General features: G+C 43.6%; 1 protein-coding gene across 1 annotated transcript; it reads left to right on the forward strand.

The window, feature by feature from the left end:
• Window positions 1-1,173: 1,173 nt before the first annotated feature.
• On the forward strand, window positions 1,174-7,338 carry FAM105A (family with sequence similarity 105, member A). Its single transcript, XM_010147849.1, has 5 exons — window positions 1,174-1,296; window positions 1,471-1,620; window positions 2,394-2,522; window positions 5,437-5,709; window positions 6,999-7,338. The coding sequence occupies exons 1-5, from the start codon at window positions 1,174-1,176 to the stop codon at window positions 7,176-7,178; spliced, it is 855 nt and encodes a 284-aa protein (XP_010146151.1). The 3' UTR covers window positions 7,179-7,338.
• Window positions 7,339-17,304: the final 9,966 nt, after the last annotated feature.

A 17,304-nucleotide genomic window follows, 5' to 3' on the forward strand; every position in this document is an offset into this window, starting at 1 on the left:
TCAAAAAGCTGGAGTTGTGTAAAAATGATGAACAGAGGAAGGATCCAACTTTGCCATGTTAAATGCAGGAACGCAGCAGTGCCAAAAGTGCCCAGAACAAGGCCGAAAGTGTTTTGGAGGAACAAGTAACAGAAGAGCAAAACTTTTAATAAATTTGCAAACACTGGGCAACAAGCCTTTCGGAAAATCCATGAGCCTTCTAGGTGATCAGAGCTGAAAAGGAGAATCCTTCATGCAGAGCAGCTGGTTATGTCAGGTAGAAGTTACCACAGTAAGGAGCGCATTTTAGGATGAGGTCTCATGAGATGAGAATCTCATGAGAATCACAGAATGGTTTGTGTTGGAAGGGACCTTAAAGACCATCTAGTTCCAACCCCCCTGCCATGGGCAGGGACACCTTCCACTAGACCAGGTTGCTCAAAGCCTCATCCAGCCTGGCCTTGAACACTTCCAGGGATCATGAACCAGCCTGACCTGCCTGCTGTCCCCAAAAGGGGCAGTCCTGTTGTTTTTCTGTCCTTCCCTTTTTCTCACCTCATTCTAACTGAGCAGTCCATCTCCCTCTTCTGTGCTGGCTCTTACGTCTTCTGTTGGATGTGGCTCACCAAGGTGGTGAGCAGCTAGAGCAGGTCATCCCGAAGGAACCTCTGAGCCACCTGAGCTTGCCGAAGCAGCAGGAAGCCTCCTTGGCAGGATGAATTCAGTAGGTTTACTGTAAATCACAGCCAGTGCAAAGTACAAGTCAGGAGACTGTGCAGCAGAGAAGTGGTGTTGGGATGGGGTGAAATCAAAGAGGAGCGGGAACAGAGACCATCTTCCTGCCCCTCTTCAGGAAGCAACTGTAAGGCTGATGCAGCAGCCCGTGGGACTGCAGAGTCCTCTTTCTAATTCTCTGCCAGTTTATTGCTCCGAGTTGTCTCACAGGGGCTCAGGTGACAGCCAGTAGTACTGCAGAGGAAATACGGGGAGTGTGTTGCTGGAAAGGGCCGTCCACTTCAGCGCAGAGCTGCCAGATCCGCTCAGCCTCAGGCCACCGTTGCACGATGGGTTCAGGTCAGCGCAAGGAGGGGTTTGTGCCGAAAGGGGTTTTCTCCAGACGCCGGTTCCTGCCCTTTTGCTGCTCCATCCCATGTGTCAGCAAAAGTTGTGAAGGGGTGGAGGTCAGAGCTGAGTATGGCAGAGGCGTCTTTGCTGACCTGCCCCGATTTGGATGACCGTGTGAACGTTTATGCTAGCAACGGTGCACAGACTGGAGCAAGTCGCAGCATCGCTCTTAAGGGGCAGTGCCAGTTTAAGGTGTTTACAAAAAACATGGTGTTGGAACATTTTTGTGTATATAAGACTTAAAAATATACTCTGTCATTCCCCTAGCTCCTTCTTATGAGTAGTTTGGAACTGGACTCCAATCAACATGGGTTTTGTCCAAGATCTAAGATTTTTATTGCTGAATTTTTCTTGGCCTTTTTCTAGGCATATGAAGAATTGTTTTGGAACTGTCATATCAAATACCTGCGACGAGTCAGGAGGGACAACTATTGTGTACTAAGAGCGGTGCTTTTTCAAATATTCAGCCAAGGCATTCCTTTTCCATTATGGATGAAGGAGAGAGATATATTGAAGGTAAAATTCATTCCCTAAGTGAGCATGTTTCAGGTGACGTTGCACTGCAGAAGGAAGCTTTGTCCAATGTGAAAACTGACGTGTCTGCTGTGGACATAGAGGGGAATCATTACCAGAATTTAAAGAGATGTTTTTCAAACTCTTTGAACTTAATTGAAAAAGTGTCCCTGATCTAAACTTACCATGTGAAGATGAGTCTAAATGTTAAAAAGTGGAGGGATAAATGTTGCTGCCGCCCTGCTAGATGTCACTCCCTTAACACAAAAGGATGTTTGAACCCTCCTCGTCCACATCCGTGCAAAGTCCAGTGGCTCACTTGGGAGCTGCTGAGTGCGTTGCTGGAGCAGCAGCAATCCTGCCCTGGACTCCAGGAGCTGTGGTAGCAGACAGCATCGAGGCGGTGGGGAGGTATAGCTGCTGCCTGTGGGGTGGTGTGTGCAAACTGGAAGGTGTCCATAGTCCTAAATACCTCACTGAATTCGGATGTGTCCACTTTTTCCAGAGCATGGGTTATATGTTTGCTGAGAGCATATTTTCTTCTTTGGCTGGCCCTGTTTTTAAAAGTTCCTTAAGGACTTGGCAGTCAGGTGGAGCCTGCTTCTTAACATTTGACTTGTTCTGAGGCCCATGTTTTGTTGTTGTTTGAACTGTACAACCAGAGCATGGAACCACATCGTAAATTAAAATGTGTGTAGACAAGTTTATATGACTTTATATACTACTTCTTGTTACGGTTATAATGAACATTTTTTTTTTTCTTTTCCCCACCCCAGCTCCCTGAAAAGCTGTTGTATTCTCAAGGTTGCAACTGGATTCAGCAATACAGTTTTGGGCCGGAAAGATACACAGGTCCCAACGCCTTTGGTAAATTGCGCAAATGTATGGAGACATTAAAGACAAACGTGAGTATTTAGGACATGGTTGGGAGGAATAAAAGCACTGAGAAATTGGGTTTGCGACAGGATTAGGGAACTGCTTCTGCTTGCATATGTCCATGGCAGTCAGCCTCCCTCCCAGGGTCAGGGAGCTGAGCTGCTGGGAAGGCCATCACCTCCCCTGTAGGGACACCCAGTTTTTGGGGATCCATGGCTAAGTCCTTGGGGTCCCCCTGCATGTTAGGGGGGGCCATCCTCCCCACAGCTGTTAATGTGTGGTTACTTGCCCTTGCCATCAAGTGGCTCCTGCAGTATCTCATCCTTTCCATTAAAAATAACAAGCTGTACGAGATCCTCCTGGATTCCCTCTCCACACGGGAGGGAACAAACAAGCAGTGTGTTTTTTTTCTCAAACTATTGAGAAAATAGTCTGTCTCCATGAAAGGTGTTATTTATCCAGTTTTTCTATCATTTCTCTCTGTAAGCTGAAGCACTTGATTACAAAGACCTGTCAGCCTCGCTGCCCCCTCTGCTTACCCTAGCCACACTGTCTGCATTCCCAACCAGAAGTATAATTCTTATTTACATATTTAAAGCTTGGGAAGTTTTAGTAGCCCCAAAGCCTTCTGAAATAGGGATGCAAAATCAGCCTGAACAGGACCTTGCACCTTCCTTGAACTCCTCCGGGGTTTCTGCGTGTCTGCAGTTGCGTGAGCTCTGGACTGTTGGTATTTGCTTGGCCACAAGCTGTCCCTAGCACACCACCACCCCCTCCACCCCATCTTCTTCCCACCCGGCAGTTGCTCTGTGTGCTCTCCTGGGTCACAGCCGTCAAGTGGATACTGGTATTTGCTGGACTCCAGGATTTTGGCCCATTAGGTTGAAACGCTTCTCTGATGGCATCTGTTCTCCAGTGTATCAGACCTTAAACTCTCATTTTTAGTTCTGCAATACACCATGGTTCTGGGTTGTCTTACCACAGCCACAACAGCTTACTTCACGGGTACACGTTTAGGCGAGCTCCTTTTACGTGACCCCGTGTGTGTGAGCCACAACTCCATAGTTTTAAATGCTGTTATCAGTGATAGTAATTGTCAGTTAAAGAAAAACAACAAACCACAAATATACCTATTTAGCTCTAGAAACAAAGCATTAATAACAAAAAGAGGGAATTAAGAGATCTGGACTTGTCCCTGGCCTGCACCCTTGCTGTGCCACAGTGACAACTGCCTGTCATCTTGAGATGTACGTGGTGGGTCTTGTTTACCGTTACCGAAACCTGGTGGGTTCAGTTACCGTTTTGTTCTGGTCCCTCTTTGCATTTGCCAGTGTTGGGTTGCTCAACTTTTAACTTGTAGTTCTTTTAAGCTGGTGTTAGTCCCTTAGCATGAAGCATTTAAACCAACATTTCTGCAGGAAAAAAGTTTCAAGTCAGCACAGTGAACAAATCCATACAATTAACAAATTGCTGTGTGATGCATTATGCTGTTATTGGGCAAGAGGACTAGCTCCCAGCTTGGTTTGATTTTTATAATGATGCACATGCTGGCTAGTTAGATGGATTTTGACCTGTTTTCACCAACAGCATTCTCCCCTGCCTTTCCCAGCTCTGCAGTCATCTTGTAGGCTGCTGCCTGCAGATGGTGTTGTGCCTGGGGTGTCTTGGTTAAAAGGTGCTTTGCACTTAGAACGGGCTTTTTGCTTAGGTAGCAGAAGTCCTCTAGCAAAGAGACATTAGTGAGTGGTTCATCCACTTGTACTCATCTTTAACCTGTAAGGAAGGTCTTCAGGAATGCACGAGGAGGTGGTGGTGGGGGATCTGTTTCTTGATTTAGTGTTCATGGGTAAGTTAAATTTATTTTTTTAGTTGCAGTTCACAGTTTATGGACGCTCCAACAAATACACGATACAAGCACAGAACTAACTGAGATTCATTTGAATCCCAGTCATTGACCATCATCTCTTACGCTGGTCCCAAAAAAACTCTCATTTCCAGGTGACTCTTTTTAGCCACTGTGTTTGGGACTGGGTGCTTTAAGCTTTCTGTTTTGGTACCCAGCCCAGCACCGAGTCCTGGACGGCCCATTTTCTGGGTGGGCGCACTGGGTTTTGGCCCCTCTAGAGCAAGAGAGAGCACAGGAGCTCTCGCTATCAGATGTGAGCAGAATGAGCAATTTCCTGCTCTCTTCATGTCCCACACGCATCTTTGTCTTGTGCAACCAACTTACCCTGACCTCGTGGGGCGGAGCACGCGAGCAGTACGCAGATACGCACAGTTCACGATACCGTTCTGGCTTGTCCCGTCTGTAGAGGTTCCTTTTAGTTGACACACTTCTGAACTGGGCTCAGCACCTGAAGAATTCAGGCTAGGACAACTTCAATCTCAAGGGAATTAATAGAGGAAATTTAATATAATTAAAAATTTAATATTTAATAATGTCAAGGGAATTTAGTAGAGGAAAATGACCGAATTTTGGAAGCTGTAAGTTAAAAACAGGTGAGGAGTCATCACTTAATCTAACCTTCGCTTACGGCTTAGTGTGTATGTGTGATGCACCCACACAGACTTCCTGTAGCTTTCTGAGGTCCTTTCGGTGGTTATGCTCCTTTCAGACTCTTTACTGACAGCGATGCCTGGATTTTCTACGGTGGTGGTGGGTGGCTTTTGTATAGGGGAATTACATTTGCTTTCTCACAGACTAGCATTAGCATCCAGGTGCTTGGAGCTGTCTGTAGCAAATAGGTTCAGGGGGATAAATGGAAGCTGAAATGTGGGAGGCTTCGTATTTCACTGCGGATCCGAAAGAGCCACATGCGTATTTGCACCACCGTTTGGACACAATAATGGTATAGGACAGAGTGGCAATTATTCCTGTTTTGGAATCTTTCATATTCAACAGGATTTTTTAATAATTTGATTAATATTCTATGTGCTTTGCAGTGGACTGAAATAAGTGCTACTAAAGATCATGAAGAAAGAGGAAACCTGTGTAATACACTCTTTTCTGATGAGAACAAGGAGCACAGACTATACGAGGCCATAAAATTCATCATGCTCTACGAAGTTGTCGAAGCCTATGAGCAGATAAAGAACAGGGAAGGACCCGTACACAACCTTTTTAGCCTTCTCCTTGCTCGTGATTCTTCGTCTGACCCTTTGAGTTTCATGATGAATCACCTGAACTCCATAGGTGACTCTATTTGCCTAGACCAGGTAATGATATAAATGAAAAATAAATCACAACACTTACTCCATCTGTGACGTGTTCAGGTAAATCTGGGTTAAACCACAACAATCATAGAACCATAGACTGGTTTGGGTTGGAAGGGACCTTAAAGACCATCTACTTCCAACCCTGCTGCCATGGGCAGGGACACCTTGCACTAGACCAGGTTGCTCAAAGCCTCATCCAGCCTGGCTTTCATACGTCATCTGTGATAGCTGTCCCATTTCGTTTTTTCTTTGGAATGTAGGGAAGTGGATTGAGGATAATCATTTATCTTCCAGGGAAAAAAACCTGTACTAGAGTAAAACATGGTGGACAGTTTTCTTGGTGGGCCAGAAATAAATGCCGCAAGCTGTCAGTGAGACAAAGTTTAGAACCAGGATAGCTTTGATATGTAAAGTAATTTTAGATGATGCAGATTTGACCTGTTGATTTGCTTTTCCTATATGTTCCACCGTGCCAAACCCTCTGTCATCACTCTGGTTTTTCCCCTCCCTTTCGTTCCCATTAGATCTAATGTCTGTTAAGAGTAGGTAATGAGAACTCTGTCCACCTTTGTATGTTAAGACTTCTTTTTTTCAATTTTGTATTTAGTGAGGAGTTAAGTACCGATATCTGAGCTCCGCGCTGCTACTCTGCAAATACTTTCACTTTCCAACAGGTGAAACTATTTTTTAAAGTCAACTGTTACATGTTGCAGTCACCTTCAGGAGCAGTTGGATTAGAAATGGACAAGTTCTGCTCTGTCTGACTGTGCCCAAGGATGTGGGCTTTTTCCAAAGCATTTTTCCAGATTAAGCAATCCTTTGCAAGAAGTGTCAATGAAGATGCCAGTTCTCAACCTGCAAGTACATGAAGTACAAGGAAATTTTTTCCCCTTGCTTTTCCGTTTCCCTCGTGTAGCAAGTGATCACAAAGGGGCAGACTTCCCGGTTTTGGAGGTGCATCAATCGTAGCTAGTCCCTTCCTGCTCCCCACTAAGCTGTGCAGACTGGTTTTGGGAGCAGGTTATGTATTGTGTCAGGTGGAAGGGGGATGTTTGCGAAGCATCAGGCATTCACCAGAATATGCTCTACATGCAAAAGAGCAGTGGAAGGGCTGTTGAAACATTGAGAGTACCCTCAAACTTTTAATTTTCTCACTCTGCTTGTAAAAGGGCCCCTTGTATTCCTTGCCTACTGTTTTGAAGCTAGGTGACTTGCCTTAACTTGGATTATCTTCGGTTTAGTTTTCGAAGTCTAGAAATAAATGTCTTATGAACTTCTTTCATCTTCAGGTTGAACTGTTTCTTCTTGGATACGTACTTGAAGTAAAGATAAGAGTTTACAGACTGCATAAGTTTAATACTGAGGAATTTCAAGTAAACTATCCTGATGAATACCGAAGGGAGTGGAATGAGATTTCTCTCCTGACCGAAGATGACCGCTACTATCACATTCCCCTTTTCAGAACGTGAAGGACCAGTGACTTTTTTTCCTTTGTCTGATGTAGGGAGTGATGAGTTCGAGTGAATTAGGTTTCTAATCGGCAGTGGTAAGATTTCGAGAGTGCTTGTTAATGATTGCAAAATGATTTATGGGTTAATTGTGTAAACATTTTGCTTTCCCGTTGCAGCTCAATTCACCATCAGTCAGTCATAAAAACTGTAAAATATATTGCTATATTGTCTGGGGCAAAAAACTGTCATATTTGAGGGTTGTCAGACAAAATGATTGGACTACATGACACAGAAGGCAAAGGTGATGCTGGGTTTTCCCTTCCTGAGGGCTCACTCTGACATCTCTGGATGGGTTAAACGCAAGTTCTGGAGCAATGACTGCCTTTCCCTCGCCTGTCTCTAGCTAGAGAGGATGAATCGCAGAGGAAGCAATTCCCAGGGTTTATACTCCAGGCTATTAAACTTGTGTTGACTTGGGTCTACCTGGGATGAGAGGATGTAGACTGGGGCCCCTGCGTAGCTGCTCCAAACCCCCTTTGGCTTCTCCCGTTGCTGGAACACCTCTTTCCAGGAGTGGGCAAAGCAGACAGCTGCCTGCATGCACTTCAGACTCGTGAAATTAAGCTGTCTGCACTCAGTGCTGGTGCCTGAAGAAATGGGGAAAAATCCCCAACACACAGAGAGAATACTGTGCCAGATGAATGGAAGCTCTACTTCGTAACTGAGGGAAGTGCATGACCTTTCTCAAAGCTAAAAAGGGCAGTATTAAGTAACAAGTAACATGCAGTAGAGTTAGACCCAGTAGCTGCCGATGGTTTTTGTCAGCTTGTAAATCCTTTAAGGGCTGATTTCAGCATTACCTGCCAAGATTTCCTTTGCCATTCATCTGAGAAAGCCGTGCGCAGAATACGTTCACAAACACTGCATTTTCAGAAAATACTAATTTGCTGTGCAGTCTGTCTGGGGCAACTAAATGAGATTTACCTTATTACGTGGACTCTTTTGCCCAGTTCTGTTTTCTAAAAGAATCTATTGTGTTTTGATTATTTCAAAAATAAGGGACCTTAATTTGAAGAAATATTAAAATTATCTAGCAAAATATTTGTGAAAAGTTTACAATCCCATAGTCACACAGTTGCACTGAAGAAAGTGGGATTTATTAAAAAACCAAAGCCTCTCCTTTCCTTATCCTAGGGATATGGGGACAGGCAGGTTTTTGTTTTTTAATTCCTGTAGGAGAAAATAGAAGCCAGTAACAAAAATGTGAACAGGGCCTGCAGGAGCTAAAGCGGTTGCATGAGGTAACAAAATGGTTATGCTTGGAGTGCACGGAGAGCACTTCGTTCCTTTGTTTAAAGGAAAGCAATTTTATCCCTTACAGTCCTTTTATTTGTATGTATATGTATATATATTTATAAACACAAACACCTGAGTTCTGTATTGTAGCAGTTTTGTTTCCTGAAAGTTCTTCTGAGTTCAATATTGTTCAATAATTTGTAGCTTTTAATTAAGAAGGCTTGATACCTATAATAATTTCATCTCATCAAAACCTGTGTATCAAATACTTTATTTATTTTTTAAAAAACCCTTTTTTTTCACTGAATTAAATAATTTGCCAACTTTAGATTTGGTTCTGCTCTGCATATGGAAATGTTATAATGCCTGAGAGTAGGGTATTGCTATCTATTTTGCATCAGCAGTAAAATTTACAGCTATCAATAAACTTGTCTATATTTTATTCTTGTTTTGGTACAAGCAGACATAACAAAAAAAAAGGATGTATTTTTATAGTGGGCTTTTTGATGGTTTGCATATTATTTATGAAAACGAATGTAAAGCATTACAGCTGAAAGTGTTTAGTTGCCTAAATGTATGTTTATGTGATCCCAAGCATATTAATAGCAGGGGGTTAATAAAGACCTAACGCATACAGTGGAATTTATCTTGCCAGTATGGTTGTTTGCATCTGACCTGGTCACCTTGGGCTCTCTGCCTCGCGAGTGGGAGGCATTGGCACACAGTCCCACGCCAGGGAGTGGGTCTCTGCAAGGGTCTGGTTCTCTCCGGCTGCAGTGGGTGCTGGCAGCGATCGGCATAAATCTCTCTGCTCTAGGTATTTGAAGTTAGGTGAGATGAATCGTGTCCCAAGAATACAGAAAGGACACGTTGAAATTAATCAGATGTCAGAGGTGCTAGACGAATCACGACAGGAACAGAAATGGGATGTGGAGAAAGAGGAATTTGGGTGAGGATAATCACAAATCTTAGAAATAAATGCAGAGAGCACTCTATGCAGGATCTTAAGAAACACTGAGACAGTTTGGGGCTGTTTTCAGCTTTAATTAGGTTCTCTGATCATACATTTTATGTACCTATAAAGAAAAAATACATATTTTTACATATAAAGAAATATATGTATATACATAAGTGTGTGTGTGTGTGTATAAGAAAGAGACATAAACAAGAAAATCATCCTGATAAAAGCACATCTGGAACTAACTGGCACTATGGAAGTGACAAGTGCTGCAGCATGTTCTCCAGTCAGTGGCACAGACAAGCTTGCTGTACAGATCCAGAAGCACACAGTCATGACCCTTGTTTTTTTAAATGCAGGGTGGTAGGCAGCTTCAAGTTGGGAAGTGTTTATTATTTATTGCTGCTAGTTTAGCAAGAAAAAACATACTGAAACCTCAGCAGTTTGGATTTTTCCCAAAACTTGCAAATGTGTTTTAGAAATGTAACAGAGCAGCTGAAGAAATGTGTATCTTTCATTATGTGAGGAAAAAAAGACAGTTTTGAATTTCATCCTTTTTAAAATTGTGTCTTTAAAAATGAACCACGATCCATATTTCATTTTAACTCCCAAGAAAAATACTGGCAATCTCAATTCTTCAACTCTAATACTGAAATTGCTTCTTGTCTAGATGGTGGCTACTAAACTGAAGTGAACTAAAAATCACCCAGTGTAGTTGTTCGTAAGTCTGCCTGCTTAGTCTCAGGATACTGAGTTTAATGTCTAGGAAGCAGTTTTCCAATGCAGTTTGTCATTTGCTGGAAGCACAGATTTAAGGAATAGGTATGATTTCATATTAGTTGTCCAGAAAAATAAAGATACGCCCCTTCTCTTCAAAGCACAGAAAAGACCAATGTAGTTTTTCTTGCCAGTCATTGGATTCCCATGTCCCTTTGTAGCTGAGGAATATTGCAGCCGTCCCACCCATGACCCTGTTGCGTTAGTGCCATTACAGAACTAAGGGTTTTTGGACTCCTCATTGTTCTGAAAAGCTCCCGATTCTGAAGAAAAGGTAAACTTGAGATTTTGGTGCCACAGAAGCCCTGGCCCTTCCCTCTTGGTTTGTGAGAGTGTCGCGGTGCTTGAAGGCCTCCCTGGGAGAGAAACTTCCATTTGGGCCTGGTTTCGTGAGAGGGCTGGGTTCAGGTCTTCGGGGATCCCTTGAAATCGCTGGGGAGAGGAGGCCAGCATGACAGTTGGGCTGGAGGGGTGCTGCTGCCTCAGTAGTTGATGTTCCTTCCTGCTCATGGCATCCTTCACTGTGTTAGTCCAAACCTGACCTCAGCCAGGGGTGGAGCAGGCACTCTGGCGGAGGCTTTTCAGAGACTTGTCAGGAAATCTCCAAGGAAAGACAAGCGCCCCGGGGACAGGAGGTGATGTACCCAGCAGGGATAGGAGATAAATGCAGAAAACTTACCTCCCTGGGGCCTGCCTGGTGTGCACCTCTCTTCAGGGACCACGGAGCTCTGCATCAGCTCCATGTCAGCCAGGGCTAGTGGGTGAGGAGGATGGCTGGAGCATTGCTGGGACCCGTGGCACGGGGTTGTGCCTGCTGGTCAGTGCCGGTGGGAGGGGAAAATATAAAACTAGGAGGGTCTTGGATGTTTTAATCTTCCAACATATCCCTATTTTGCATAATTCAAAGGTCAATGCCTTGGGAGGGCATTTAACCAAAACATCTTCCTGTTCAGCGAAGCGTTTGGCCATAAATCAACACTTGACTGAAATGTAGAGGCGACTGATTTGGAGGCACTTGTGCAAGTTTGCAGCAACTGCTGCACAGGTAGCAGCTAGTATCTCCCTGCGTCCTTTAGGCCAAGCTCTCACGTTCAGCTGAATGTTTTCCCCACGAGAGTAAATTTCAGGACTGGGACACGCTGCATCTTACAAATGTTGGAAATTATCAGCCTTTGGGTTTCAGGTGACAAATTTAGCATTTAGCTATGAAGGGCTTTGTGGGTTTTTTACCTATCCAGTAGATGGCTTCCAAGTATCGGAAAATGTAGTTTGGTAAACTCAGTTCTCCTGGCAATTCTTGGATTGTCACACTTGCCCAGATGACAGTGGTGGGTTGGCCCCGGCCAACAGCCAAGCACCCACACAGCTGCTTGTTCACACACACACACACACACCCATTCCAGTGAGATGGGGGAGAAAATGGGAAGAGCAGGAGGAAGAAAATTTTTAGGCCAAGATAAAGACAGGGAAATCACTTAGCATGCACCATCATGGGCAAAACGGCCTCAGCTTGGGGAATTTAACTCAATTTGTTGCCAATTAGCACAGATATTTAATTACTGATTTGGGAATTGGGAAAGAAAAAAAAAGGCAAATGTTAAAACGCTTAGGGAAAAAACACCCCTCCTCCTTTCCCAGGCTCAGCTTCACTCCAGACTGCTCTCCTCTCCCTTGTTACCACCACAGCTCACACGCAGTCCCTTCAGTGAGGTAACGGTAGGGGAGGCTGTGGTCAGGATGCAGTGATTTCTCCCTGCTCTCCACAGGCTGCAGTCTCCCCCTTCTACTGTTTACCTGCTCCAGTGTCTGCTTGGGATAAGTAAGTTCTAAGACTCCTGCTACGTTACATGTTAACTACCAGTTTTATCGAAGTCTATTCAGCTGAATGCAGCTTCTATCCATGCTACTGGAAAGGAGAAGCAGAAAAAAGTCTGTGTTTTTGTTGTCTTCCTTCTTTGCTTCTTCCATGTCCTGTCACAGGCACCTGCATTTCTACAGGACGTGGATTAGAAGAGAGCAAAAAGATCTGGGGGAAATGGCTTAGAAGGTAAGGGTTTAAAATCAATCCTGCATGTGAAAAATAGTATAAGCGTGGCTCGTATTGCCTTCCTGAACATCTTTAGAACTATGGTAGCACAGAGCAGGAATAGGGATTTCTTGAATTCTTGCAGACTGTAACGGGAGATATTGAGTGTTAGAAAAGGGATGGAGGGATTCTGGATCTAGCACAGGGGATACAAGTGATGACTTAATGGTGAAGCTTGGAAGAAGGTGTGGAAGAGACATGGCGAGAAGTGAGCAAGTCCACGGATACCTTCTAACTGTGTGTAAACTGCCAGTCAGTAACTGGAGATGGAACAATTTTCCAGTGTAATATCCACAGAAGGTGTAATTGCAGCTCTTCTTGTTCTGCTGCCTATAACATGACACATGCCTACCATAAATTAAGCTTCTCAGCCACCCTTTCGAAGTAGAAGGCTTCATTGCTGTGGGTGTTCCCCAGAAGTGCAGAGGTGTTTCTCGCCTTTCCTATATTGATGACTTCACTTCAGGCTTCCACTTGTCTGTGGGCTGTGTCCCCACATTTGGCTGGCATTTACGGTGCTCGTTGCTGCAGCAGAAAGGATGATACAGCCAAGAAACACTTCGGCCGCCTTCTGTTGAAGTTTTGAATGAGACATGAGTGAAACCGTATGCTCTTGTTTAACAGGCTGTGAAAAGCCCATCTGACCGGGGAGTACGGCTGATCAAATCATACCACATCTGTCTTCTGTCACCAAAGGTACTTTCAGGGAAATGTTGCTGAACTCCCTCATTAGCCTTCTCGGGTTAGCTCTGAGCATGAGAGCTTATGAGTCCTGAGTGACGGACAACTAGACCACAATGTATTACCTAAGCAAGGAGAAAAGTGGGAGTCAAACTTCAGACCCTCAGGTCAGACGCAACAAGGTGAGTTTCTTCACGTCTTACAGGTGCCATCGCATTTGGTGTGAGCATAACTCCAGAAAGCTACAGACACACATATGTGGAATTGAGACATAGAGCTTGCACCGAAGTCACCTGGACACAAGTAAAACTGTGCAGTGACCACCATGGGATGTTCTACCTGGTTTAGTGACACAAGGCATCCATGGGTGTTGGACAAAAGATGTGAGCAGTTCATGTTGGCCGTTTCTTTCTAAGAGAACCCATGCAAATGGAACAAGGTTTTGGTTTTGTTCTGGGCAGCTCCAAAAGTGATTCTACATAGAAGGGCTCTTTGAATTATTCAGAGGTATGAAACAACCAAACAAAAAGGTGTGACAGTTCAAACAGTAGAAATATTTTTGCAGAGGTATTTGAAAAAGGGATTAAAGTCAATTTTTCAGACTGTACGAGCGGCTTAATGAAAGGACTTCACAGCAGCATTAGCCAGGAAAGCTGGTTGTAACATTTGGTCCACCAAGTGTAATTCATTTAGGGATGCAGAATACAGTGAAGAATACATATGATACATTCAGGAATCAAATTAGAGCTGTTTGAGTTACAGCTGCTGGTAGCCCAATACTTTGGAAATGCAAGAAGGAGAGGTGAACAGTTTTCTCATTAAAACATGATTTTAATGAAAACACCACCTGTGTAGAAAGCCACCAGCCCATTTATTGGTGGGAATTTTATTGCCCTTTTAAAAAAGAAAAAAACCCCAACTCCCCAAAAAATGCAAAAAAAAGAAGACAAAACCATTAATAAAACCCCAGTACAATTAAGTGCATAAAATACTGGTTTTGATGAAGAGTATTGTCAGTTCCTTTCTCCCTCACCTATATAATATCAGGTAGATCAAAAGACCTCCTCTGCTTAAAGGAGGATAGGTGAAATTCTGTGGGAGAAGGTATCACTCAAATCTCTTCACATAATCCTGAAATTCCTAATGACTGCATACACATGACATCCCTGCTCTGGAAATCTTCTGGGAAAAGGGAGGGATGTAAAAAAAAAACACCCCACCAAAGTCTGTTCTGTTTCATCTCTCTCTGGAAACACAGGGACTAGGAGAATGAAGGGGCTAGGAGAATCAAGACGCACAGCAAGGCTGGGGAGCGCAGGCTGTAACGAGGCTTGGGTCATGCAAAGTAAGGCATAACGTAAGAAGCACAAATACCATCATATAGGGGTAATGTGGCTGCCTAATATTGTTCAGTGAATATGAAAATACTTGATATTTGACCCTGCACACCCAGCCTTCTGTATGGTTTTCCTCACTGAAGAGCAACTCCCTAGGTTCTTTACCATCTACCTTCTTTGGCACCTTCCAGGTCCCTTCCAAAACCCCCATGTAGGGGCTGGCTCCGCAGGGCAGCTGCCAAGCTGTGTTCTGAGCAGCACCTTTTCCAACAGGTGAGCAGTGCTTGGGTGTGCTGGGAAGTCTAACTAGCTGACAGGCTAGTATCTGCACAAACTGAAGATCATTCTGGTCAACTTCATCAAAACACAGCGGCAATCCATACGCGCTCATGGTGCAGAGCCTCACTCTGCAACACCTGATGTCTGCAGTGGGAAAAAGGAAGCAGCAACCTGAGCCACAGTTCCCCATCTTTCTGAAAATGTAGCTGGTGAGTTCTGTTACTAATAATTTCTGTTTGACCGGAAATCTCTGCTGTTCTTCCTCTCTGTGCTTAGTTACTGACTTAAATTCATGTTCAGACACCTCTGAATGTCTTAGTTCAGGTTACCTCATCTGTGCATTTCTGCCTAAACAAGGCAGTTTAGCAACTTGCCCCATTGGATGCTCTTAAACATAATGAATAATTTATCGTCTTGGACAGTATGTCTAATTCACTTCACTCTTCCCTCCTTTGAGAAATTGAGCTGCTGCCAGCAATCAGAGCTAGGTAGGAATATTGTGTCTTGATTATATAAACGAGTATCAGTATGCTAACTGTATTGTTGTGATCCCCAAATGTGAAATAGTCACAGAAAAATACATGGGTGTTCACAACAACTATATTTTCGAAGCTGTTGAAAAGAATGATAGTTGTAGATAATTTTAGTGCCCCAAATGCATGTAATTTAATAACAAAGCAAATGAGTTCTCTGCGATGCTGCCAGCAGTTAGAAATTCCCAGTTTCTTGCCAAGCATTAGAATCTGCAGTCTTCATGTGAAGCTATTTCTCCTCCTCCTGCTTTTCTAAATTCCGTTAAGACTGTAGAGTTGGCCTCTTTAATTTTCAGTTTTGGGGACCAAGTGGAAAGGGGAATATAGTCACTACCCTCTGGGCTCAAATTTTACCAAGAGCATGAACAGAAGAAGGGAGAATCCTAAGTATTTCTTTCATCTCTGCCTATGAGACAGAAAATTCCTGATGCTGCATTTCAATCTGGACATACGACCTGGGAATCCTATTTTTGGGTTGGGTTGGGTTGGGTTTGGTTTGGGTTTTTTTTTCGCTAACACAAACTACATAGACCTAGGACTCAACACTGTCTCATCTCTCATCCTGGACTGTTTAACATACATCAGGTCATCATAGATATTTTGGATTTAAATCTATGGTTTAAAACACAGTTTAACAGGCATCCAGTCTCTCTCCATGCATGTAAGTTGTATTGTTTAGATTATGGGGGTAAATTAGTAGATTAATATTTGACCATTTTTTTGGCAGTTTAGAACTTTTGTGCAAAGTAATTCGGAGACTTTTAATCAGAAAACAGGAGTTCTTGAATGGGGAAGGAGAAAAAGAGTTTGGTCCCATATCCCAGTTACAGCACACATTCCACATATATATATGCCATCATGTCCTAGGTGGTACAAGTCCAGATTTAGCAGTACCTAGTCCCTTGACATACCTGGCTAGGATCGGATGAGAACTGCAATTCTGGAACTTGGGACCAGATGGGAATCCATGACATTCATTTCAGGCCTGTTGGCTGAGGAAGGCATGCATAAAGACAGCAAAAGCTGCTCAAGTTCCTTCTACAGACCTGAGCTGAAAAAAGGTAGGATGGTACAGTATTATGACAGCATTATACAATGCAAGTGAAAAATTAGGTTTCTGCCTGGAAAGGCCTCTTTTGCTAGACAGGACTTGGAGTTTGCCAGCTGTTCAACCTGTCCTTTTCCTGGCATTTCATTCTCAGAGTGTTTAAATTCACTGGTCCTTGAATTGTGAAGTTTAAAGGCTAAGTATGGACATGGGGCTGGAGCCATTAGGACATGCGTAATTTCATTCTAGTTCAAAGGAGAGCATGTCTTTCAGGAAAGGTATTACATTTAATCTTAAAATCATTCAGTGAGCTAATCCACCACTGAATTAAATTTAAGTTTTAAAAGCAGATGCCTTTTTTCAGCTGTCTGGCTACAGCTACCGGTCATTGAAAACTGATAGCCCTTTTTCTGTTAGACTGAAAGGGCAAATAGCAAGTATTGATTTTTCTAAGAGAATGTGATCAAATCACCCTTCTGGTTAAACTGAACAGATATCACTCATTTCAAGGTTCATCTTCAACCTTTTAATCTCTCCCATGATATGATTATGAACTCCTCCTTTTTGTATTTCACAATACCAGCACAGGGGTTAGTATTTGAAGCAGTCTTGCGTGAGCACTGTGCAAAGAGAAAATAATAGAAAAACTCCATTTTTGCATGGCATGCCTCTGTGTCTACATCCAGCAACAGCAACAAGACCTACCTGTTTAGTCCCCGGAGTCCTGGGTTTTAAGCTGAAATTTAAACGAGCGTTTCCCACACTCCAAGGCAGAACCCATCCCTAACTGCAAGGTTGGTCTGAGATGCTGAAGCCAGACCTGCCAGCCAGCCCGTGTTGGAGAGGCTGGTAAGGCAGGTAGGGGAGCACCAAACGGTGACAGTATTTTATGTCTGGGACCCCCACAAAGCCTTTGGCCACTTCTCTCCGCGCATGTTCAGGTGCAAACCATTGGGGATTGAGGGAATTTACTCGGTCCTAGGGCTGGGTGTATGGCTGTTTTTAAGCATGGCAGCAGTGCACATACAGCTAGCTTATGTGTTCATATGTTTTATGTCTCCAGAGGCTATGTGTTACCATAGGACATTTCACACAAACACCGTGCCCAAAGTTCTGCAGTTAAAATTAAGGTCAGCTACACAGAAGCAG

Source organism: Eurypyga helias, unplaced genomic scaffold (genome assembly GCF_000690775.1).
Source record: "Eurypyga helias isolate BGI_N326 unplaced genomic scaffold, ASM69077v1 scaffold32562, whole genome shotgun sequence".
Lineage (NCBI taxonomy): Eukaryota > Metazoa > Chordata > Aves > Eurypygiformes > Eurypygidae > Eurypyga > Eurypyga helias.